Raw genomic sequence first — 25,643 nt, forward strand, 5'->3', positions numbered from 1 at the left:
TGGAAGTGATCGGGAAGATTGTGTGTTTTCATCAATTTCAGCCAAAACAGACTCCAAGGTAGTGAGCCTATTTTCTATAACAGTTAGTCTATGATCTAGAGGTCGAATGGCTAGCTCTAATAGAGAGGACAATTTCCCTAGTAGCATGTCCAAATCAAATAGTGGTGTTACTACAACAGGGGGGGAACGCTCTAAACGAGTTGGACTAATGGTAAGTGTGGATACAGTCACGGAAGTATCCAAGATATCAGGATTACGTTTCTGCAGTTTGTTCCTCCTACATTTAGGTGATAACCCCGTTGGTTTCCTTTTGGGGATGGTGCCAACTTCCCGAGTTGGGGTTACAGGCTTGTTAGAAGGACCCAGGACAAGGGCAGGAACGTTGGAGGCCGTTTCCGTTAGTGAAACAGTAGAAGCAATATTAGGAGTTGGTGGACGTGGATGGTGATTATCATTGGGCATGGTCGCCGTAGTGTCAGTGGAGGCAACAGGAGAACGACAGGAAGCAATGGTACCCAAGGAGGAGCGTTTTGAGGATAGGGGTTCCATAGACAGCCTGCGCTCAGTTATAGCAATTTCATGCTCTAATATAGAGGATGCTCTTACGATGAATTTGTCCAACGAGCCAGCAACATGGTGAATGGGGCTAGGTTTTAAGACCCGTTTATTTACCATATTTACCCGGAGTATCAGTCCGCCTCAAATGAGTTCACTGAATCCGAACAACCAGGGGGTTTGGCCGGCCCGGACTCTCTCGGACACGAACGGGCACAAACGGGCCCGCCCTTGGCCCGGGCTTCGCCCACGCTGCGATCCGCGCTGCGGAAATACGTGGACGGAAATAAATAGGGAAAGGGGGGGGGCGTTAGGAAGAGGAACAGGTGAGCACAGTTAGCGGAGCGCAATGCTCCGTGGTCCTCGCAGTCCCGTGGGTTTGGAGATCTGAGGCCCCCAAAAGCAGCGTAGCGTCCTGAAACACAGGGAGCGTTGAAGAAACCCAGCCTGAAGTGCACCAACCAAGATTTTATATGCTGAAGCCTATGAGCGGCTCCCGCGCAGCGGGGGCCGCGAGGCGTGGCGTTTGAGGAGAGACCAGCGGGAAGAGGAACAGGTGAGCACAGTTAGCGGAGCGCAATGCTCCGTGGTCCTCGCAGTCCCGTGGGTTTGGAGATCTGAGGCCCCCAAAAGCAGCGTAGCGTCCTGAAACACAGGGAGCGTTGAAGAAACCCAGCCTGAAGTGCACCAACCAAGATTTTATATGCTGAAGCCTACGAGCGGCTCCCGCACAGCGGGGGCCGCGAGGCGTGGCGTTTGAGGAGAGACCAGCGGGAAGAGGAACAGGTGAGCACAGTTAGCGGAGCGCAATGCTCCGTGGTCCTCGCAGTCCCGTGGGTTTGAAGATCTGAGGCCCCCAAAAGCAGCGTAGCGTCCTGAAACACAGGGAGCGTTGAAGAAACCCAGCCTGAAGTGCACCAACCAAGATTTTATATGCTGAAGCCTACGAGCGGCTCCCGCGCAGCGGGGGCCGCGAGGCGTGGCGTTTGAGGAGAGACCAGCGGGAAGAGGAACAGGTGAGCACAGTTAGCAGAGCGCAATGCTCCGTGGTCCTCGCAGTCCCGTGGGTTTGGAGATCTGAGGCCCCCAAAAGCAGCGTAGCATCCTGAAACACAGGGAGCGTTGAAGAAACCCAGCCTGAAGTGCACCAACCAAGATTTTATATGCTGGAGCCTACGAGCGGCCCCCGCGCAGCGGGGGCCGCGAGGCGTGGCGTTTGAGGAGAGACCAGCGGGAAGAGGAACAGGTGAGCACAGTTAGCGGAGCGCAATGCTCCGTGGTCCTCGCAGTCCTGTGGGTTTGGAGATCTGAGGCCCCCAAAAGCAGCGTAGCGTCCTGAAACACAGGGAGCGTTGAAGAAACCCAGCCTGAAGTGCACCAACCAAGATTTTATATGCTGATTATTATGTTATGTGGTCCTAAACAGACAACAACAAGAAACTTTGTGAGAAAGGAAAAGATCATTGACAAGGTACCCAATTTTACATATTTGGGGAATATTTCTAATAACAAATTTAATTGGCATCATTTGATAGTAGCCAGGGTTCAACATACCAGTAGAATCATTGAGGGATTGTTTCGCTTTGCTTCCAAGCTGGGACATATGCCGGTGGCAGAAATGTTAACTTTATACAAATCAAAATGCCTGTCAGTAGTAACATACGGGGCAGGAGTATGGGGGTCATAACAAAAGCAGCCAGATACAAGTTTTGAAAAATAAATTTCTAAAAAGATTGTTGATGACTCCTATTAGTTCTCCTAAAACATTTTGCCACTCGGAAGTGGGGCTGGATTATGTAAAAGATAGAGTAAATATGGCCCCACTGATTCTATGGGAAAAGTTTGGACCTCAGAGGATCCATTATTTTCTAGGGCTATCCTGAGAGATTGAATGAATTTGGAAAAGGCTCAGTCTATTCCCTGGCTTTGTTATGTTAAAGATACTTTTATTAAGATTGGCTTAGGACACTACTATGATAATCCTGATAGCATACAATCTAATATGAAACTGACTATAAAAAATGCATAGTATGAAGAATTAAAAACGTCCAATCAGTACGATGACATACTAACCCATGGGTCTTAATGAAATCAGCAATTTTATTTGTCTTTTAGTATTAATGTACAATCCCGTTTCCTTATGACTAGGCTTCGCATTTGCACATTGCACTTTCTTGTGGCTTTCCCAAAACAAGCAAGTTGGTGTGAGAAACTGACTCCCTCTCCTTGTAATAATTTAGCCCAACAAAGCACAATACACTTTATGCTGTTTTGCACACTTTACAAAGACCTGAGGGTACGCTTTATTAGGCCTCTTTTGAAGGAAATTCACCCCTGTTCTTATCAAGAAGGTTTTAATCATTTACAATCTTTATCTAATGCTGCTATTTGCAGCGCTGTGCTTAACTTCATTAGAACTGCATTATTATTTAGGAAACAGTATGTTGTGAAAGGGAAATTAGGTCTCGAGTGATTTTAGGTTCTATAGATGTTATTTAAATCTGTGACAGAATGAGAAAATGTTGTATATTTTCAAAATTAGTGATGGGGAGTAACAGCAATGAAGGTGGAAATGTTTTTTAATGAATGTAAATTATACTCAAACATTTTTAATCGTGAATTAAAATATGAAGCTTCTGTCAATTTTGTATACATGGCTTTTTAACTAGTTTCAGGTCGATTCCGATCCCAGTCAGACAGCTCTCCAAGAGCTGTTCGTAGCCTTACCTTGCGACCGGCTCGTACCCGGAGCTGGTCCGTCCGGGTGAGGAAGTACGATGCGCATAACTGACAAAAATCCAACCGACATGTAGGCTGTGATTCAAGCTTCATTCTTCGTCGGAGCCGTACCTCTGAACTCTGAACCGAGTCGCCCATAAGCAGTATCCACAGCAGTTTCCGGCCAGACAAGTACGATGCGCAAATCATATGTGCCGGACGGGTCGCTACGTACAGCACGTCACAACATCCGGGAAAGCAGCATATCAGGTACGATTCGCGCCAGAACACAATCCAAGGCTACGAGACGGACCAGCTAGCAACGGGTACGAGAAAGAGCAACAAGCAGCGTGTACGAGATGAACACATCATGAATCCCATCGCGCAGGTCATACCAGTACTGTACATCTATGACCGGAACAGGAACAGACGCGGATGGCGCAGACGGTAAGTCAAACACCCACCACACAAACAAATGACATGTACCCGCCAAATGTCACACACACCCAGGGGATCCATATCCTTGCCACTAGCAACAGGCCACCATAGGGTTGCATGGCCAGCACCACTACCACCTCCAGTCATAGGGCTTATGTTGTCCATCCCTACTGCCACCCCCACCCATAGGGCTTATGTTGCCCAGCACTCCTGCCACCCCCACTCATAGGGGACATGTTGCCCATCACTACTGCCACCCCCACTCATAGGGCTTATGTTGCCCATCACTACTGCCACCCCCACTCATAGGGCTTATGTTGCCCATCACTACTGCCACCCCCACCCATAGGGGACCTGTTGCCCATCACAACTGCCACCCCCACTCATAGGGCTTATGTTGCCCAGCACTCCTGCCACCCCCACTCATAGGGGACCTGATGCCCATCACTACTGCCACCCCCACTCATAGGGCTTATGTTGCCCATCACTCCTGCCACCCCCACCCATAGAGGACCTGATGCCCATCACTCTTGCCACCCCCTCCCATAGGGACTATGTTGCCCATCACTCCTGCCACCCCCACCCATAGGGGACCTGTTGCCCATCACTCCTACCACCCCCAGCCATAGGATGGGTGATGCGCCACACATCAATCATACACAAACATCAGGTATGTCAGCAAAATACATCCATACATGCATCCCCTAGTTTTAGTGGATGACCCTCTGGGTGCTGCGTAATAGGTCGCTAATGTGATTCACATCAGTTCAACATAAATTTCCTCAGTAGGATTTATAAGACAATTGTTCAATTGAAAATAAAGTTTTTACTTCAATCCTTGAGTTAATCAATTTTGTTGTTTGTTGTTTCATTTCATTCATTCATCTTCAAATAATGTTACAACATGTTTTGGAAAATATTCCCAATGCATTTCGTACACTCATGTGCACTTCTACAGGGGAAATCTAAATAAAACACAAAACTAACTGTATGAGGTTCCACATCCTAATATTTATGTATATAGTGCAGTATATCAACAATTCAATTTAGGTTAATTTATCCATTTATCAACTATGTCATGCATTTAGATCATAATTCATTCTTCTTGCCATATTATTAAATAAACAAAAATAAAACGAAAAACCATCGGCTATGCTGTGCTGTAAACAGTGTTTAAGCATAGGGGCTACGTGACATAAAAGCTGATGGAATGGCTATATAAATAGTGATGTTATGCATATATGCGGTGAGAACGATCGTATGATAGAATCAAGTTTGAATTTAATCCTGCGTGTATCTAAGTCTTACCTCTCTGTAACTTTTACAGTGTTCTGTCAATGTTTCCGCGTATATCTGTGTTTGTCAGATCGTGCTAGGCGCCATTGATATCGGGCGTGTGTCAAAGATATAGAAAGCGGACTGACGGTCCTGTAACTAGGTTCCCTTTTGTAAAGGTCCTAATCAGCGCCATATTGTAATGTGTTTCGTGTAGTGGCTTCATACCAGAATACATCAAATAGAGAGGAAGGAGTATTCCATGATCAAAAAAGATGTTGCGTTTAATGAGATTATGTGAATAAAAGTGGATATATATATATATACATCGAGCCTTTTAAAGCTTCATGTTGCATTTGATATCTCTGGGCTGATGATGATGTGATGAATTGTGGATGATTCTAGGGAAACAGTGGAGATGTTGATTGTATAAAGTTAGGATATCTGAGGAGGTGTGACAAAAATAAAGGAAACTTATTTAGAACAATGATCATAAACATAAATAAACATGACCTCAAACTAGTAAATGTTTAGAGCAGTGATGGCAAGATCATTATTTTGACAAGTGATCACAGGTAACAAGCTAATTCCAAGCGATCATTGAGTCCCTTCGGTTTCATAGCTTCGAATCTATAAATCCAATAGTTTTCCCTCTGTAAGAGGACTTTGTTATTGTCTCTCCCTTCAGTCTTTTCCACGATTTCCAGAATCGTAAATTTCAGTTGTGCAATGTTATGTTGTCTTTCATTAAAGTGAATTGCTACTGTAGATTTGATGTTCTTTGTTCTGATGTTACTTTTATGTTCTAATATGCGAGTTTTTATTTTTCTATTAGTTTTCCTAACATATACTAAGCCACAAGGGCATTTCAAAAGGTAAATTACATTTGAGGTAACGCAAGAAGCTGTGACGTTCAATTTTATCGGCGTCCCTCTCGTTGGGTGCATGATGATATTACCTTTGATTATGTTATTGCAATTACTGCAGTTATGGCAGGGAATGGTTCCTTTGTGTGTGATCGGATCTGATTTTACAGTTGGTTTAAGTATATCTTGAATATTTTTACTTCTTGTATAGGCGAACATTGGTTCGTTGTTGAAAATGCCTTTGAAGTCCGGTTCACCCGCAAGTAGTGGCCAATGTGTACGAATAATGCGCTTGAATTGATGGCTCATGGTGGAGTATGTTGATATTATGACCATTCTGGATTGTTCAATTTTTGTTCCCACGCAACACCCATGGAAGCAGAAACATTACCAGAATTGGGAGGAATCGTAAATCTGGAAATGTGTGTGAATGCTACGCCTCCCCAGGGGAGGTGTAGGGAGGCGCAACGAGGAGAAATGTATTCATTTCTCCTTGTTTTTTTCCTCTTTCTATGCGTGCTGCATTTTGCAGCACACATAGAGAGAGGAAATCACCTTTAATTATTGTTTATGTACAGGAAGGGTTCCTTTCTTGCACCTAAACAATCATTGAAACAAATACGTTTTTCAACTTTTATGTGTGCTAATGCAGCACACATAGAAGTTGAAAAACAGCATTTCAGATTGTTTTTGTGCAGGAAGGGAACCCTTCCTGAACAAAAACAATCTTACCACGACGCAGGCATCCTTGCACCATGGTGCAAGGGTGCCTGCGCCAGCGCATGGCAGCAGTTTGTGCGCCAGCGCTGGGGAAGCACAGAGATGTGACATATTGTTGTAAATATGTCGCATCCCTGTGTTTTGAAAGTGACTCAGTGCGGCACAGTCAAATGAATTGCAGCACGCACTGAGTCACTTTCTTGTAAATATGCACCAATGAGTTTTAATGACAACCCCTCTTACACAAAAAACATCCCTGAGCTCCTTCCTCGCAGCAATGGGGTTGTAGCCCGCACACTGACTAGGCTTCATGGTGCGAGGAGGATTCCCAATGATGAAGCATGCCACCTCTGGTGGGTGAGGGAAACCGTCCTTTATAGGGACGACTTCTTTCTAGTCAGCCTACTTTGTCTTTTTTTCCCTCTCTCTTGATAGACCTGAGGGCTTGTGTGTGAATTTATTTTTTGTATATCTATAATCGTGTCAGCAGCTGCTCTGATCTGCTGCTGCACCCATTTGAATAATTGCAAATGAAGTTACTGCATAACCTTAAGACACTAATTGCTGTGTTTTGTTATTAGATATGGGGAGTTCGCCCTCGCTAGTCTGAAAATCTCCTCGGGCTCCTCCTTTTTTGAGTACACGATTATGGAATTAACCAGGCGGGAGGAGGGGCCATCATGTGCTGTGCAAGGAGGAAGCATGTGATGGCCAACAAAGCAATCACTTAGTGAAATCACCTGGGATGAACCAAGCACCCAAAGGAGGGACAATTGAGAGCAATGGGCCAACAGAAAGCCAGCATTTAGGAATGGCACAAGAAAGAACAAATGGGAATACATGGGCGTGCTTACAGCCCATAGATTGAATACAAGATCTTTCTTGCAGACAGCTGAAGCACTGACTAGGCTCGGGTTTAATTCTCCCCTCTCAGTTCACAAATTTCTAGTCTGTTTTTACCTATGGCCCAGGTACTCCTTGAATAAACTGTTTTGGAGAATCCAGGAACCATATTTAAATCACATTCACAGATCCCCATCTCTACTCACTATACATAGGCACCCCTACATAACATCATTAAGCATCACAACTGCAAAACCCAGAAGACCTCCGGCAATGAGCCCCCCTGCAGGGCCCGCTGGGCATTGAAGTGCTGGCCCAATGAGGAGCTGCCCTATGATGAAGCATGACACCCCTCGGGGTGTGTGAGGGCCCTTGCTCCTTATTGGAGCTATTCCTGGACAAACACTCACTACCTTGTCCTGTCTAGCACCTTCTGATTACTACCATCACTGACGTGGCCTGTCATCTCCTTCCTCCCACCACTTCCCTAGGAACAGCATACTCTTTGTCTTTAGCATTTACAAACATATACAATGATTGATCAGACCACGGATCTTAATAATTCAGAATGACAAACACAGCCATTAAATGCCATGAGAAAGAAGAATCACATGGCAAATCAATGTCTCCTTGTCAGGAAGAACACAGATGGGGACTGTATATCCTACGATCGGGGGCTTGACCCTCGCCTGCTGAAGAGAAAGAAGCCGGCATCCGTAGAGTTAACGCATTCCTCCCACCCTCTTCTCTGCAGGATGACGCGGAAAGCGTTGAGGCCGACGACCAATCAGGGATAAGGGAGGCGTGGAAAAAGGACTCCTCACGAGAAGACGGCGTGAACACGGAAGCAAAGGAGTACGGAGGACCCGAGGATGCCAAGGAAGAAAAGCGGGAAGATACCAGGACGCCGGATCACCCTGTGGAGCTGAACAAGGAAATCCCGAGGACCGACCACATCTCCAACGCTGCCAAAGAACCGGACGTGGAGCAAGGACTGGTGGACGCCCCCGGAAGACGCGAATGTGCCGCCGTAACTCTGGAGAGTTACGGCTGTGGCGGTGAGTACAGCAGTAACCGGGGACAGTTAACGGGAAGAAAAGGGGAAGAAAGGGGGGGCCAACGGAGGGTCACAGTGAGGCAGAGACAGGCAGGGAGTTGTGAAGTGTAAATGAAACGGCTTCTACCTATGCCTTTGATTACATTTACTTTGATGTGCATTTGGCCTCGTGAGTTTTCACGGACCATATGTCTTTTTTTGCTGTTTCTCCGCATTTATCTTGGAGTATTTATATATATTAACGTGACACAGACCCTCGACCCCCAAACCCACCACCCTTCCCAAAACTAAAGCAAAAGCACTATTTGTCACTCAGTCTCTTATTTCGTCGACCCTCTCTATCCCTGCACTCCCCTTCCTCACGTGTCCCACCGTCCTCCTTATTGAACAGCACTCTGAGCACTCAGAACGGTGAAAGGTGAAAGGAGGAGCTCTATAGAGCAGCCAACTTACCGCCGCTTGTTTCTTGTTCTTTTCTTTGAGTATACCGGGGACTCACCAGTGGAGCTAGAGGCATCCCATATCTGAAAACGAAAGCTCTCCATCTACGATGAACCACCCACATCCGTATCTGGAAGGGCTACACTACAATCCCACACTCCAACAGCGAATTAAACATTTACCCTTTGTTTTCTTCACCCATCACGATGTCTGTACTGTGAACTACAATAAATACCTTACCACAATTGCACACCCAATACGGCCTCCTAGCTTTCATTTCTGACCCTCCCTCTGACACTCCTACATACATATTTAAATCCAGACTGCCACTTACCTTTGGCTAACTTTCAAGCATGCATTTCTCAGTCAATGCACTCTTACACCAACACAGGTGCTTAGATATTGAATGATGCATGTGTTAAGATACTGAGGTACACCATCGTTAGATCATTAGCAATCTCCTCCCATGCACTTTGTACCAAGTCTACTGGTGATCACATCCTCCCTGCTCCTACTGCTGGGTATCCCCAAGATTGGTGCTATCAGAATTGTCAAGTAGGTGATCATGAAAGAGGTTTTACTTACAGACTATAGTAGCAGTGTGCTGCCGACACCACCCAGCTGTTGGTGATTAAAGATCCTCCACAAATATGGTGTCCATTCACCTGCACACTGGCTTGCCATGGCCATTCTCCATCAGTTGCATCCTTTCCACCCACTATCCGATCAGAAACCACTGGCCTCCCGCATTCTAAAGAAAACAAATCAATGAGTATAGGTGCTCCATTTTTTTTAATTTTTATATGAGGTGGTTAGAGAAGGCAGGGTTTGCACTCATACCCAGTGGGTGGAATAACACTTTGAGGTAAAGCAAATTTCTAGGGTATCTTAACCATAATGGTCTTTTGAACACAATCTACTTTAGTGATTGAAATGTAAGAAGGAACATGTCATTCTTCTACATAATATCCCGGGCTTTTCTGTATCGAATTTACATGCAGATTACTTATGGTTCTGTGGAAAAGGAGACCAAATATCATAGCAATTAATTATCACTTCATCAGTAATTAGGGGTGAAGCAAACAGTAACATGTAAGTTGTCACCAAGGAGTTCAACATTCACAAAAGGCTGCAGCAGGGACTAAGTAGAGCAGCAGGTAATTTTCCATGGAACACTCACAGGTGAAACAGTCATTAATGTGTGAAGTGGCTAACCAAAGAAAGTACAAAAAGTTCAGGTAAATATAAATGGGCTCTGTGGGTGATTTGTTATTTGAATGATTTCTTTCCACGTAATGGTCACAAACAGAAATATAATTAGGAGTTTCTGTGTTCAGTGTTTTTTTGTGGATTGCAGTGGTGTTTTGAAGTGTTTTCCTAAGGTATGTGACTCAAAATACACAAAAACTGAGGGGCTTACTTACAAGGAGCTTGAACCGGCAAAGCGCTAACATTTTTGATGATTTGTTGGTGCTGTATGTAGCCCGCATTTACACAGTAACACATCTCGGGCGTTGGGTCCCTTACTGGACTCCAGCGTCAAAATGTACCTGCATCTGAACCGGTTGCGTCCGTAAGTATTAATATATGCAAGGTAGGAATTCCATCACAATTTTTACTGTAAAATTGATACAGTGATATTTATGAGTTTTGTGTAAAGTGATGCATCGCATGTAAGTGTTGCGCAGAACCCCAAAAGCATCACAAAATCCTGCGCCTCAGGAACCCATGAGTGGGAAATGACGCATTGGCTTTGGTATAAAAAGAGAAGGCAGACAGAACAGTGTGGGAAGCAATACTATGACAGGGAGGTTCTGAGTTTGCGGCTGGGAGTGGCATGAAGATGACCACCCTCCCTACACCACCTCCTCTCCCCCTTCACCACCACAAAGGCAGTGCAGGAGAAGGCAGCGCTTTTATCGGATGCAGACTCTCCTGAGGGAGAATGAGGTCATCACCTACTACTGGCTCAGGACGGAGTCGATCATCCAGCTGCTACACCAGATAGTGCCAAGGCTCCAGGCACCAACTCCAAGGGCCACCAACATTCACCCACAGGTCAAGCACACAACTGTTCACATATTGAAATCTGGATCATTCCAGTCAGACTGGCAGGAATCTCCCTGCCATCTTACTCCGCTTTCTTACCCTCTGTCCTGGACGCAATCATCTGCCTTACACCATCGAACCTCCTCTTCCCCAAAACACAACATATGCATCTATAGATCAAGCAAGGCTTCTATGCCATCACTGATTTCCTACATGCACTAGGTGGCATGGACTGCACACACATATAACTGGTCCCCCCTGCAGCAATATCCCATCTCCACAGGAAATGGAAACACAGGTACTGAATGATTGTCCAGGGCATCATGGACCATCAGGGCATGTTCACCAATGTGTTGGCAAAATACTACGGAGTGTGCATGATGCATACATCATCTTCAGACACTCCATCATCAATGAGCCCTTCCAGATTGGCACATATGGGAATGGCCTATTGTGGGGTAACTACATCTGAAGTACATATCAGACCTAATAACAGTAAATAATCAGGTGGAGTAGCTGGCCTGGCCTCAAGTTGGCAGCATGATCAGGGAGCTCCTTTAGCCATTTCCAGCCATCCTACATAATCCCATGCTGCAACATTGTGCTTTTTAGAGGTGTCCCTCACCTCGATTATTGTGCAGCGCTGTTTGGCTGGGGGGGGATCAGTCAAGATTGCCACTGATGCTGTGAAGGCTGATGGCAAGAAACCTTGCGGGGGTGATGCCTGCGGTGGGTTAGGCCTTGTCTGTCAGTGGACCTACGCATCTGTGGTGTCGTGCTGTGGCACGGCTGGAGCCTAAGCGAGGCCTGGAGGACAGACTGAGAGACGACTCGAGCGAAGCCTGGATTGCAGCGAGAGCTTGGTGGAGAGGAGGGGAGTGTCGCAGGCGTCCCTCCGGGGCCTAGACTGGGGCCGGACTGCACTGCGAATTGGGCTCTGGAAGGTGCCGGGGGGCCTGATGTGCAGCCGGAGCAGGTGTTCCTCGCAGGCCTCCCCAAGACATATGTGCTGTGCAGGGGTACGGAGGTGCCACCATCAATAATGCCATGCCCTGCTGCTCCAGGCACAGTATTACAGCTTTGAATTGGTACAATACCAACCAAGCCAACCCAAAATGAGTAAAAGCAAACCCTGACACAGTGTTTCACTCTACTTAGAGCTCTTCAGAGAGGTATAGCTTTGTCCAGACACATGGGAGCACCCAGTATAACATTACATATTTTTCTGAAAATTGCAGAGCTGTTCAAGAGCCTGAGAAACCGGAACAGCAGAGCTGATCTAGAGCCAGAGAACCAGGTCAGCAGAGCTGCTGTAGGGCCAAGGGACCAGGTCAACAGAGCTGCTCTAGAGCCAGAGAACCAGGTCAGCAGACCTGCTTTAGAGCCAAAGAACTGGGTCAGCAGAGCTGCTTTAGAGCCAGAGAACCAGGTCAGCAGAGCTGTTGTAGAGCCAGAGAACCAGGTCAGCAGAGCTGCTCTAGAGCCTAAGGACTAGGTCAGCAGAGCTGCTGTAGAGACAGAGAACAAGGTCAGTAGAGCTGCTTTAGAGGGAGAGAACCAGGTCTGCAGAGCTGCTCTAGAGCCAGAGAACCAGTGCAGCAGAGTTGCTTTAGAGCCAGAGAACCAGGTCAGCAGAGCTGCTTTAGAGCCATAGAACCAGGTCAGCAGAGCTGCTCTAGAGGCAAAGAACCAGGGAGAGAACCAGGTCAGCAAAGTTGCTTTAGAGCCAGAGAACCAGGTCAGCAGAGCTGCTCTAGAGCCACAGAACCAGGTCAGCAAGCTGCCCTAGAGGCAGCGAACCAGGTCAGTAGAGCTGATTTAGAGGGAGAGAACCAGGTCAGCATAGCTGCTTTAGAGCCAGAGAACAAGGTCAGCAGAGCTGCTCTAGAGACTAAGAACTAGGTCAGCAGAGCTGCTCTAGAGCCAGAGAAACAGGTCAGCAGAGCTGATGTAGATCTGCTTTAGAAGGAGAGAACCAGGTCAGCAGAGCTGCTTTAGAGCCAGAGAACCAGGCCAGCAGAGCTGCTTTAGAGCCAGAGAATCAGGTCAGCAGAGCTGCTTTAGAGCCAGAGAACCAGGTCAGCAGAGCTGCTCTAGAGCCAGAGAACCAAGTCAGCAGAGCTGCTTTAGAGGCATAAAACCAGGTCAGCAGAGCTTCTCTAGAGCCAGAGAAACCAGGTCAGTAGAGCTGCTTTAGAGGGCGAGAACCAGGTCAGCAGAGCTGCTCTAGAGGGACAGAACCAGGTCAGCAGAGCTGCTCTAGAGCCAGAGAACCATGTCAGCAGAACTGCTTTAGAGCCATAGAACCGGGTCAGCAGAGCCGCTTTAGAGCCAGAGAAACCAAGTCAGCAGAGCTGCTCTAGAGCCAGAGAACCAGGCCAGCAGAGCTGCTGTAGAGCCAGAGAACCAGGGCAGCAGAGCTGCTTCAGAGCCAGGAAACCAGGGCAGCAGCGCTGCTTTAGAGCCAGGGAACCAGGGCAGCAGAGCTGCTTTAGAGCCAGGGAACCAGGGCAGCAGTGCTGCATTAGAGCCAGGGAACCAGGTCAGCAGAGCTGCTTTAGAGCCAGGGAACCAGGTCAGCAGAGCTGCTCTAGAGCCAGAGAACCAGGTCAGTAGAGCTGCTCTAGAGCCAGAGAACCAGGTCAGCAGAGCTGCTTTAGAGCCTTAGAACCAGGTCAGCAGAGCTGCTTTAAAACCAGAGAACCAGGTCAGCAGAGCTGCTCTAGTGCCTAAGAACCAGGTCAGCAGAGCTGCTCTAGAGCCAGAGAAACCAGGTCAGTAGAGCTGCTCTAGAGGGAGAGAAACAGGTCAGCAGAGCTGCTCTAGAGGGAGAGAACCAGGTCAGCAGAGCTGCTCTAAAGACAAAGAACCATATCAGCAGAATTGCTTTAGAGCCATAGACCCGGGTCAGCAGAGCTACTTTAGAGCCAGAGAACCATGTCAGCAGAGCTGGTCTAGAGCCTAAGAACTAGGTTAGAAGAGCTGCTCTAGAGCCAGAGAGCCAGGTCAGTAGAGCTGCTGTAGAGCCAGAGAAACCAGGTCAGCAGAGATGCTTTAGAGGGAGAGAGCCAGGTCAGCAGAGCTGCTTTAGAGCCAGAGAACCAGGCCAGCAGAGCTGCTTTAGAGCCAGAGAACTAGGTCAGCAGAGCTTCTCTAGAGCCAGAGAACCAAGTCAGCAGAGCTGCTTTAGAGCCATAGAACCAGGTCAGCAGAACTGCTTTAGAGCCATAGAACCGGGTCAGCAGAGCAGCTTTAGAGCCAGAGAACCAGGTCAGCAGAGCTGCTCTAGAGCCAGAGAACCAGGTCAGCAGAGCTGTTCTAGAGCCAGAGAAACCAGATCAGTAGAGCTGATTTAGAGGGAGAGAACCAGGTCAGCAGAGCTGCTCTAGAGGGAGAGAACCAGGTCAGCAAAGCTGCTCTAGAGCCAGAGAACCATGTTAGCAGAACTGATGTAGAGCCATAGAACTGGGTCAGCAGAGCAGCTTTAGAGCCAGAGAAACCAGGTCAGCAGAGCTGCTCTAGAGCCAGAGAACCAGGCCAGCAGAGCTGCTGTAGAGCCAGAGAAAACAGGTCAGTAGAGCTGCTTTAGAGCGAGAGAACCAAGTCAGCTGAGCTGCTTTAGAGGGAGAGAACCAGGTCAGCAGGTCTGCTTGAGAGCCAAGGGACGAGGTCAACAGAGCTGCTCTAGAGCCAGAGAACCAGGTCAGCAGAATTGCTTTAGAGCCATAGAACCGGGTCAGCAGAGCTGTTGTAGAGCCAGAGAACCAGGTCAGCAGAGCTGCTTGAGAGCCAAGGGACCAGGTCAGCAGACCTGCTCTAGAGCCAGAGAAACAGGTCAGCAGAACTGCTTTAGAGCCATAGAACCGGGTCAGCAGAGCAGCTTTAGAGCCAGAGAACCAGGTTGGCAGAGCCGTTGTAGAGCCAGAGAACCAGGTCAGCAGAGCTAGTCTAGAGCCTAAGAGCTAGGTCAGCAGAGCTGCTCTAGAGCCAGAGAACCAGGTCAGCGGAGCTGCTTTAGAGCCAAGGATCCAGGGCAGCAGAGCTGCTTTAGAGCCAAAGAACTGGGTCAACAGAGCTGCTTTAGAGCCAGGGAACCAGGGCAGCAGAGCTGCTTTAGCGCCAGGGAACCAGGTCAGCAGAGCTGCTTTAGAGCCAGGGAACCAGGTCAGCAGAGCTGCTCAAGAGCCAGAGAACCAGGTCAGCAGAGCTGCTCTAGAGCCAGAGAACCAGGTCAGCAGAGCTGCTTTAGAGCCTTAGAACCAGGTCAGCAGAGCTGCTCTAGAGCCAGAGAACCAGGTCAGCAGAGCTGCTTTAGAGCCTTAGAACCAGGTCAGCAGAGCTGCTTTAAAACCAGAGAACCAGGTCAGCAGAGCTGCTCTAGTGCCTAAGAAACAGGTCAGCAGAGCTGCTCTAGAGCCAGAGAAACCAGGTCAGCAGAGCTGCTCTAGAGGGAGAGAACCAGGTCAGCAGAGCTGCTCTAGAGGGAGAGAACCACGTCAGCAGAGCTGCTCTAGAGGGAGAGAACCAGATCAGCAGAGCTGCTCTAAAGACAGAGAACCATATCAGCAGAGCTACTTTAGAGCCAGAGAACCATGTCAGCAGAGCTGCTCTAGAGCCTAAGAACTAGGTTAGCAGAGCTGCTGTAGAGCCAGAGAAACCAGGTCAGCAGAGATGCTTTAGAGGGAGAGATCCAGGTCAGCAGAGCTGCTTTAGAGCCAGAGAACCAGGCCAGCAGAGCTGCTTTAGAGCCAGAGAACCAGGTCAGCAGAGCCTCTCTAGAGCCAGAGAACCAAGTCAGCAGAGCTGCTTTAGAGCCATAGATCCAGGTCAGCAGAACTGCTTTAGAGCCATAGAACCGGGTCAACAGAGCAGCTTTAGAGCCAGAGAACCAGGTCAGCAGAGCTGCTCTAGAGCCAGAGAACCAGGTCAGCAGAGCTGCTCTAGAGCCAGAGAAACCAGATCAGTAGAGCTGCTTTAGAGGGAGAGAACCAGGTCAGCAGAGCTGCTCTAGAGGGAGAGAACCAGGTCAGCAGAGCTGCTCTAGAGCCAGAGAACCATGTTAGCAGAACTGCTGTAGAGCCATAGAACTGGGTCAGCAGAGCAGCTTTAGAGCCAGAGAAACCAGGTCAGCAGAGCTGCTCTAGAGCCAGAGAACCAGGCCAGCAGAGCTGCTTTGGAGCCAGAGAACCAGGTCAGCAGAGCTGTTCTAGAGCCAGAGAAACCAGATCAGTAGAGCTGCTTTAGAGGGAGAGAACCAGGTCAGCAGAGCTGCTCTAGAGGGAGAGAACCAGGTCAGCAAAGCTGCTCTAGAGCCAGAGAACCATGTTAGCAGAACTGATGTAGAGCCATAGAACTGGGTCAGCAGAGCAGCTTTAGAGCCAGAGAAACCAGGTCAGCAGAGCTGCTCTAGAGTCAGAGAACCAGGCCAGCAGGGCTGCTGTAGAGCCAGAGAAAACAGGTCAGTAGAGCTGCTTTAGAGCGAGAGAACCAAGTCAGCTGAGCTGCTTTAGAGGGAGAGAACCAGGTCAGCAGGTCTGCTTGAGAGCCAAGGGACCAGGTCAACAGAGCTTCTCTAGAGCCAGAGAACCAAGTCAGCAGAGCTGATTTAGAGCCATAGAACCAGGTCAGCAGAACTGCTTTAGAGCCATAGAACCGTGTCAGCAGAGCAGCTTTAGAGCCAGAGAACCAGGTCAGCAGAGCTGCTCTAGAGCCAGAGAACCAGGTCAGCAGAGCTGCTCTAGAGCCAGAGAAACCAGATCAGTAGAGCTGCTTTAGAGGGAGAGAACCAGGTCAGCAGAGCTGCTCTAGAGGGAGAGAACCAGGTCAGCAGAGCTGCTCTAGAGCCAGAGAACCATGTTAGCAGAACTGCTGTAGAGCCATAGAACTGGGTCAGCAGAGCAGCTTTAGAGCCAGAGAAACCAGGTCAGCAGAGCTGCTCTAGAGCCAGAGAACCAGGCCAGCAGAGCTGCTTTAGAGCCAGAGAATCAGGTCAGCAGAGCTGCTTTAGAGCCAGAGAACCAGGTCAGCAGAGCTGCTCTAGAGCCAGAGAACCAAGTCAGCAGAGCTGCTTCAGAGGCATAAAACCAGGTCAGCAGAGCTTCTCTAGAGCCAGAGAACCAAGTCAGCAGAGCTTCTCTAGAGCCAGAGAACCAAGTCAGCAGAGCTGCTTTAGAGCCAGAGAAACCAGGTCAGTAGAGCTGCTTTAGAGGGCGAGAACAAGGTCAGCAGAGCTGCTCTAGAGGGACAGAACCAGGTCAGCAGAGCTGCTCTAGAGCCAGAGAACCATGTCAGCAGAACTGCTTTAGAGCCATAGAACCGGGTCAGCAGAGCTGCTTTAGAGCCAGAGAAACCAAGTCAGCAGAGCTGCGCTAGAGCCAGAGAACCAGGCCAGCAGAGCTGCTGTAGAGCCAGAGAACCAGGGCAGCAGAGCTGCTTCAGAGCCAGGGAACCAGGGCAGCAGAGCTGCTTTAGAGCCAGGGAACCAGGGCAGCAGAGCTGCTTTAGAGCCAGGGAACCAGGGCAGCAGTGCTGCTTTAGAGCCAGGGAACCAGGTCAGCAGAGCTGCTTTAGAGCCAGGGAACCAGGTCAGCAGAGCTGCTCTAGAGCCAGAGAACCAGGTCAGTAGAGCTGCTCTAGAGCCAGAGAACCAGGTCAGCAGAGCTGCTTTAGAGCCTTAGAACCAGGTCAGCAGAGCTGCTTTAAAACCAGAGAACCAGGTCAGCAGAGCTGCTCTAGTGCCTAAGAACCAGGTCAGCAGAGCTGCTCTAGAGCCAGAGAAACCAGGTCAGTGGAGCTGCTCTAGAGGGAGAGAACCAGGTCAGCAGAGCTGCTCTAGAGGGAGAGAACCAGGTCAGCAGAGCTGCTCTAAAGACAGAGAACCATATCAGCAGAACTGCTTTAGAGCCATAGACCCGGGTCAGCAGAGCTACTTTAGAGCCAGAGAACCATGTCAGCAGAGCTGGTCTAGAGCCTAAGAACTAGGTTAGCAGAGCTGCTCTAGAGCCAGAGAGCCAGGTCAGTAGAGCTGCTGTAGAGCCAGAGAAACCAGGTCAGCAGAGATGCTTTAGAGGGAGAGATCCAGGTCAGCAGAGCTGCTTTAGAGCCAGAGAACCAGGCCAGCAGAGCTGCTTTAGAGCCAGAGAACTAGGTCAGCAGAGCTTCTCTAGAGCCAGAGAACCAAGTCAGCAGAGCTGCTTTAGAGCCATAGAACCAGGTCAGCAGAACTGCTTTAGAGCCATAGAAAAGGGTCAGCAGAGCAGCTTTAGAGCCAGAGAACCAGGTCAGCAGAGCTGCTCTAGAGCCAGAGAACCAGGTCAGCAGAGCTGCTCTAGAGCCAGAGAAACCAGATCAGTAGAGCTGCTTTAGAGGGAGAGAACCAGGTCAGCAGAGCTGCTCTAGAGAGAGAGAACCAGGTCAGCAAAGCTGCTCTAGAGCCAGAGAACCATGTTAGCAGAACTGATGTAGAGCCATAGAACTGGGTCAGCAGAGCAGCTTTAGAGCCAGAGAAACCAGGTCAGCAGAGCTGCTCTAGAGCCAGAGAACCAGGCCAGCAGAGCTGCTGTAGAGCCAGAGAAAACAGGTCAGTAGAGCTGCTTTAGAGCGAGAGAACCAAGTCAGCTGAGCTGCTTTAGAGGGAGAGAACCAGGTCAGCAGGTCTGCTTGAGAGCCAAGGAACGAGGTCAACAGAGCTGCTCTAGAGCCAGAGAACCAGGTCAGCAGAACTGCTTTAGAGCCATAGAACCGGGTCAGCAGAGCTGTTGTAGAGCCAGAGAACCAGGTCAGCAGAGCTGCTTGAGAGCCAAGGGACCAGGTCAGCAGACCTCCTCTAGAGCCAGAGAAACAGGTCAGCAGAACTGCTTTAGAGCCATAGAACCGGGTCAGCAGAGCAGCTTTAGAGCCAGAGAACCAGGTTGGCAGAGCCGTTGTAGAGCCAGAGAACCAGGTCAGCAGAGCTAGTCTAGAGCCTAAGAGCTAGGTCAGCAGAGCTGCTCTAGAGCCAGAGAACCAGGTCAGCAGAGCTGCTTTAGAGCCAAGGAACCAGGGCAGCAGAGCTGCTTTAGAGCCAAAGAACTGGGTCAACATAGCTGCTTTAGAGCCAGGGAACCAGGGCAGCAGAGCTGCTTTGGAGCCAGGGAACCAGGTCAGCAGAGCTGCTTTAGAGCCAGGGAACCAGGTCAGCAGAGCTGCTCAAGAGCCAGAGAACCAGGTCAGCAGAGCTGCTCTAGAGCCATAGAACTAGGTCAGCAGAGCTGCTTTAGAGCCTTAGAACCAGGTCAGCAGAGCTGCTCTAGAGCCAGAGAACCAGGTCAGCAGAGCTGCTTTAGAGCCTTAGAACCAGGTCAGCAGAGCTGCTTTAAAACCAGAGAACCAGGTCAGCAGAGCTGCTCTAGCGCCTAAGAACCAGGTCATCAGAGCTGCTCTAGAGCCAGAGAACCAGGTCAGCAGAGCTGCTGTAGAGCCAGGGAAACCAGGTAAGTAGAGCGGCTTTAGAGCGAGAGAACCAAGTCAGCTGAGCTGCTTTAGAGGGAGAGAACCAGGTCAGCAGGTCTGCTTGAGAGCCAAGGGACGAGATCAACAGAGCTGCTCTAGAGCCAGAGAACCAGGTCAGCAGAACTGCTTTAGTGCCATAGAACCGGGTCAGCAGAGCTGTTGTAGAGCCAGAGAACCAGGTCAGCAGAGCTGCTTTAGAGGGAGAGAACCAGGTCAGCAGAGCTGCTTTAGAGCCAAGGGACCAGGTCAGCAGACCTGCTCTAGAGCCAGAAAACCAGGTCAGCAGAACTGCTTTAGAGCCATAGAACCGGGTCAGCAGAGCAGCTTTAGAGCCAGAGAACCAGGTTGGCAGAGCCGTTGTAGAGCCAGAGAACCAGGTCAGCAGAGCTGCTCTAGATCCTAAGAACTAGGCCAGCAGAGCTGCTCTAGAGCCAGAGGACCAGGTCAGCAGAGCTGCTTTAGAGCCAAGGAACCAGGGCAGCAGAGCTGCTTTAGAGCCAAAGAACTGTGTCAGCAGAGCTGCTTTAGAGCCAGGGAACCAGGGCAGCGGAGCTGCTTTAGAGCCAGGGAACCAGGGCAGCAGAGCTGCTTTAGAGCCAGGGAACCAGGGCAGCAGAGCTGCTCTAGAGCCAGAGAACCAGGTCAGGAGAGCTGCTCTAGAGCCAGAGAACCAGGTCAGCAGAGCTGCTTTAGAGCCTTAGAACCAGGTCAGCAGAGGTGCTTTAGAGCCAGAGAACCAGGTCAGCAGAGCTGCTCTAGAGCCAGAGAACCAAGTCAGCAGAGCTGCTTTAGAAGCATAAAACCAGGTCAGCAGAGCTTCTCTAGAGCCAGAGAACCAAGTCAGCAGAGCTTCTATAGAGCCAGAGAACCAAGTCAGCAGAGCTGCTTTAGAGCCAGAGAAACCAGGTCAGTAGAGCTGCTCTAGAACCAGAGAACCAGGTCAGCAGAGCTGCTTTAGAGCCTTGGAACCAGGTCAGCAGAGCTGCTTTAAAACCAGAGAACCAGGTCAGCAGAGCTGCTCTAGTGCCTAAGAACCAGGTCAGCAGAGCTGCTCTAGAGCCAGAGAAACCAGGTCAGCAGAGCTGCTCTAGAGGGAGAGAACCAGGTCAGCAGAGCTGCTCTAGAGGGAGAGAACCAGGTCAGCAGAGCTGCTCTAGAGGGAGAGAACCAGATCAGCAGAGCTGCTCTAAAGACAGAGAACCATATCAGCAGAGCTACTTTAGAGCCAGAGAACCATGTCAGCAGAGCTGCTCTAGAGCCTAAGAACTAGGTTAGCAGAGCTGCTGTAGAGCCAGAGAAACCAGGTCAGCAGAGATGCTTTAGAGGGAGAGATCCAGGTCAGCAGAGCTGCTTTAGAGCCAGAGAACCAGGCCAGCAGAGCTGCTTTAGAGCCAGAGAACTAGGTCAGCAGAGCCTCTCTAGAGCCAGAGAACCAAGTCAGCAGAGCTGCTTTAGAGCCATAGAACCAGGTCAGCAGAACTGCTTTAGAGCCATAGAACCGGGTCAGCAGAGCAGCTTTAGAGCCAGAGAACCAGGTCAGCAGAGCTGCTCTAGAGCCAGAGAACCAGGTCAGCAGAGCTGCTCTAGAGCCAGAGAACCAGGTCAGCAGAGCTGCTCTAGAGCCAGAGAAACCAGATCAGTAGAGCTGCTTTAGAGGGAGAGAACCAGGTCAGCAGAGCTGCTCTAGAGGGAGAGAACCAGGTCAGCAGAGCTGCTCTAGAGCCAGAGAACCATGTTAGCAGAACTGCTGTAGAGCCATAGAACTGGGTCAGCAGAGCAGCTTTAGAGCCAGAGAAACCAGGTCAGCAGAGCTGCTCTAGAGCCAGAGAACCAGGCCAGTAGAGCTGCTGTAGAGCCAGAGAAAACAGGTCAGTAGAGCTGCTTTAGAGCGAGAGAACCAAGTCAGCTGAGCTGCTTTAGAGGGAGAGAACCAGGTCAGCAGGTCTGCTTGAGAGCCAAGGGACCAGGTCAACAGAGCTGCTCTAGAGCCAGAGAACCAGGTCAGCAGAACTGCTTTAGAGCCATAGAACTGGGTCAGCAGAGCTGTTGTAGAGCCAGAGAACCAGGTCAGCAGAGCTGCTTGAGAGCCAAGGGACCAGGTCAGCAGACCTTCTCTAGAGCCAGAGAAACAGGTCAGCAGAACTGCTTTAGAACCATAGAACCGGGTCAGCAGAGCAGCTTTAGAGCCAGAGAACCAGGTTGGCAGAGCCGTTGTAGAGCCAGAGAACCAGGTCAGCAGAGCTAGTCTAGAGCCTAAGAACTAGGTCAGCAGAGCTGCTCTAGAGCCAGAGAACCAGGTCAGCAGAGCTGCTTTAGAGCCAAGGAACCAGGGCAGCAGAGCTGCTTTAGAGCCAAAGAACTGGGTCAGCAGAGCTGCTTTAGAGCCAGGGAACCAGGGCAGCAGAGCTGCTTTAGAGCCAGGGAACCAGGTCAGCAGAGCTGCTTTAGAGCCAGGGAACCAGGTCAGCAGAGCTGCTCAAGAGCCAGAGAACCAGGTCAGCAGAGCTGCTCTAGAGCCAGAGAACCAGGTCAGCAGAGCTGCTTTAGAACCTTAGAACCAGGTCAGCAGAGCTGCTTTAAAACCAGAGAACCAGGTCAGCAGAGCTGCTCTAGTGCCTAAGAACCAGGTCATCAGAGCTGCTCTAGAGCCAGAGAACCAGGTCAGCAGAGCTGCTGTAGAGCCAGAGAAACCAGGTCAGTAGAGCTGCTTTAGAGCGAGAGAACCAAGTCAGCTGAGCTGCTTTAGAGGGAGAGAACCAGGTCAGCAGGTCTCCTTGAGAGCCAAGGGACGAGATCAACAGAGCTGCTCTAGAGCCAGAGAACCAGGTCAGCAGAACTGCTTTAGAGCCAAAGAACCGGGTCAGCAGAGGTGTTGTAGAGCCAGAGAACCAGGTCAGCAGAGCTGCTTTAGAGGGAGAGAACCAGGTCAGCAGAGCTGCTTTAGAGCCAAGGGACCAGGTCAGCAGACCTGCTCTAGAGCCAGAGAACCAGGTCAGCAGAACTGCTTTAGAGCCATAGAACCGGGTCAGCAGAGCAGCTTTAGAGCCAGAGAACCAGGTTGGCAGAGCCGTTGTAGAGCCAGAGAACCAGGTCAGCAGAGCTGCTCTAGATCCTAAGAACTAGGCCAGCAGAGCTGCTTTAGAGCCAAAGAACTGGGTCAGCAGAGCTGCTTTAGAGCCAGGGAACCAGGGTAGCAGAGCTGCTTTAGAGCCAGGGAACCAGGGCAGCAGAGCTGCTTTAGAGCCAGGGAACCAGGGCAGCAGAGCTGCTCTAGAGCCAGAGAACCAGTTCAGCAGAGCTGCTCTAGAGCCAGAGAACCAGGTCAGCAGAGCTGCTTTAGAGCCTTAGAACCAGGTCAGCAGAGCTGCTTTAAAAACAGAGAACCAGGTCAGCAGAGCTGCTCTAGTGCCTAAGAACCAGGTCATCAGAGCTGCTCTAGAGCCAGAGAACCAGGTCAGCAGAGCTGCTGTAGAGCCAGAGAAACCAGGTCAGTAGAGCTGCTTTAGAGTGAGAGAACCAGGCCAGCAGAGCTGCTCTAGAGGGAGAGAACCAGGTCAACAGAGCTGCTCTAGAGACAGAGAACCATATCAGCAGAACTGCTTTAGAGCCATAGACCCGGGTCAGCAGAGCTGCTTTAGAGCCAGAGAACCCTGTCAGCAGAGCTGCTCTAGAGCCTAAGAACTAGGTTAGCAGAGCTGCTCTAGAGCCAGAGAACCAGGTCAGCAGAGCTGCTTTAGAGGCATAAAACCAGGTCAGCAGAGCTTCTCTAGAGCCAGAGAACCAAGTCAGCAGAGCTTCTCTAGAGCCAGAGAACCAAGTCAGCAGAGCTGCTTTAGAGCCAGAGAAACCAGGTCAGTAGAGCTGCTCTAGAGCCAGAGAACCAGGTCAGCAGAGCTGCTTTAGAGCCTTAGAACCAGGTCAGCAGAGCTGCTTTAAAACCAGAGAACCAGGTCAGCAGAGCTGCTCTAGTGCCTAAGAACCAGGTCAGCAGAGCTGCTCTAGAGCCAGAGAAACCAGGTCAGCAGAGCTGCTCTAGAGGGAGAGAACCAGGTCAGCAGAGCTGCTCTAGAGGGAGAGAACCAGGTCAGCAGAGCTGCTCTAGAGGGAGAGAACCAGATCAGCAGAGCTGCTCTAAAGACAGAGAACCATATCAGCAGAGCTACTTTAGAGCCAGAGAACCATGTCAGCAGAGCTGCTCTAGAGCCTAAGAACTAGGTTAGCAGAGCTGCTGTAGAGCCAGAGAAACCAGGTCAGCAGAGATGCTTTAGAGGGAGAGATCCAGGTCAGCAGAGCTGCTTTAGAGTCAGAGAACCAGGCCAGCAGAGCTGCTTTAGAGCCAGAGAACTAGGTCAGCAGAGCCTCTCTAGAGCCAGAGAACCAAGTCAGCAGAGCTGCTTTAGAGCCATAGAACCAGGTCAGCAGAACTGCTTTAGAGCCATAGAACCGAGTCAGCAGAGCAGCTTTAGAGCCAGAGAACCAGGTCAGAAGAGCTGCTCTAGAGCCAGAGAACCAGTTCAGCAGAGCTGCTCTAGAGCCAGAGAAACCAGATCAGTAGAGCTGCTTTAGAGGGAGAGAACCAGGTCAGCAGAGCTGCTCTAGAGGGAGAGAACCAGGTCAGCAGAGCTGCTCTAAAGCCAGAGAACCATGTTAGCAGAACTGCTGTAGAGCCATAGAACTGGGTCAGCAGAGCAGCTTTAGAGCCAGAGAAACCAGGTCAGCAGAGCTGCTCTAGAGCCAGAGAACCAGGCCAGCAGAGCTGTTGTAGAGCCAGAGAAAACAGGTCAGTAGAGCTGCTTTAGAGCGAGAGAACCAAGTCAGCTGAGCTGCTTTAGAGGGAGAGAACCAGGTCAGCAGGTCTGCTTGAGAGCCAAGGGACCAGGTCAACAGAGCTGCTCTAGAGCCAGAGAACCAGGTCAGCAGAACTGCTTTAGAGCCATAGAACTGGGTCAGCAGAGCTGTTGTAGAGCCAGAGAACCAGGTCAGCAGAGCTGCTTGAGTGCCAAGGGACCAGGTCAGCAGACCTGCTCTAGAGCCAGAGAAACAGGTCAGCAGAACTGCTTTAGAACCATAGAACCGGGTCAGCAGAGCAGCTTTAGAGCCAGAGAACCAGGTTGGCAGAGCCGTTGTAGAGCCAGAGAACCAGGTCAGCAGAGCTAGTCTAGAGCCTAAGAACTAGGTCAGCAGAGCTGCTCTAGAGCCAGAGAACCAGGTCAGCAGAGCTGCTTTAGAGCCAAGGAACCAGGGCAGCAGAGCTGCTTTAGAGCCAGGGAACCAGGGCAGCAGAGCTGCTTTAGAGCCAGGGAACCAGGTCAGCAGAGCTGCTTTAGAGCCAGGGAACCAGGTCAGCAGAGCTGCTCAAGAGCCAGAGAACCAGGTCAGCAGAGCTGCTCTAGAGCCAGAGAACCAGGTCAGCAGAGCTGCTTTAGAGCCTTAGAACCAGGTCAGCAGAGCTGCTTTAAAACCAGAGAACCAGGTCAGCAGAGCTGCTCTAGTGCCTAAGAACCAGGTCATCAGAGCTGCTCTAGAGCCAGAGAACCAGGTCAGCAGAGCTGCTGTAGAGCCAGAGAAACCAGGTCAATAGAGCTGCTTTAGAGCGAGAGAACCAAGTCAGCTGAGCTGCTTTAGAGGGAGAGAACCAGGTCAGCAGGTCTCCTTGAGAGCCAAGGGACGAGATCAACAGAGCTGCTCTAGAGCCAGAGAACCAGGTCAGCAGAACTGCTTTAGAGCCATGGAACCGGGTCAGCAGAGCTGTTGTAGAGCCAGAGAACCAGGTCAGCAGAGCTGCTTTAGAGGGAGAGAACCAGGTCAGCAGGTCTGCTTTAGAGCCAAGGGACCAGGTCAGCAGACCTGCTCTAGAGCCAGAGAACCAGGTCAGCAGAACTGCTTTAGAGCCATAGAACCGGGTCAGCAGAGCAGCTTTAGAGCCAGAGAACCAGGTTGGCAGAGCCGTTGTAGAGCCAGAGAACCAGGTCAGCAGAGCTGCTCTAGATCCTAAGAACTAGGCCAGCAGAGCTGCTCTAGAGCCAGAGAACCAGGTCAGCAGAGCTGCTTTAGAGCCAAGGAACCAGGGCAGCAGAGCTGCTTTAGAGCCAAAGAACTGGGTCAGCAGAGCTGCTTTAGAGCCAGGGAACCAGGGCAGCAGAGCTGCTTTAGAGCCAGGGAACCAGGGCAGCAGAGCTGCTTTAGAGCCA

The 25,643-nt window shown here is 50.2% G+C and overlaps 1 protein-coding gene across 1 annotated transcript in view; it reads right to left on the reverse strand.

Moving 5' to 3' along the window:
* The window catches only part of LOC146811667 (serine protease 27-like), a 399,615-nt gene that overhangs the window by 357,116 nt on the left and 16,856 nt on the right, over window positions 1-25,643 (reverse strand). The window contains exon 3 of the mRNA XM_085618639.1: window positions 9,499-9,664. Within this exon, the coding sequence (XP_085474765.1) occupies window positions 9,499-9,664 (166 nt within the window). The remainder of the gene's footprint in view (window positions 1-9,498; window positions 9,665-25,643) is intronic.

This window comes from Triturus cristatus, chromosome 7 (genome assembly GCF_964204655.1).
Source record: "Triturus cristatus chromosome 7, aTriCri1.1, whole genome shotgun sequence".
Taxonomy (NCBI): domain Eukaryota; kingdom Metazoa; phylum Chordata; class Amphibia; order Caudata; family Salamandridae; genus Triturus; species Triturus cristatus.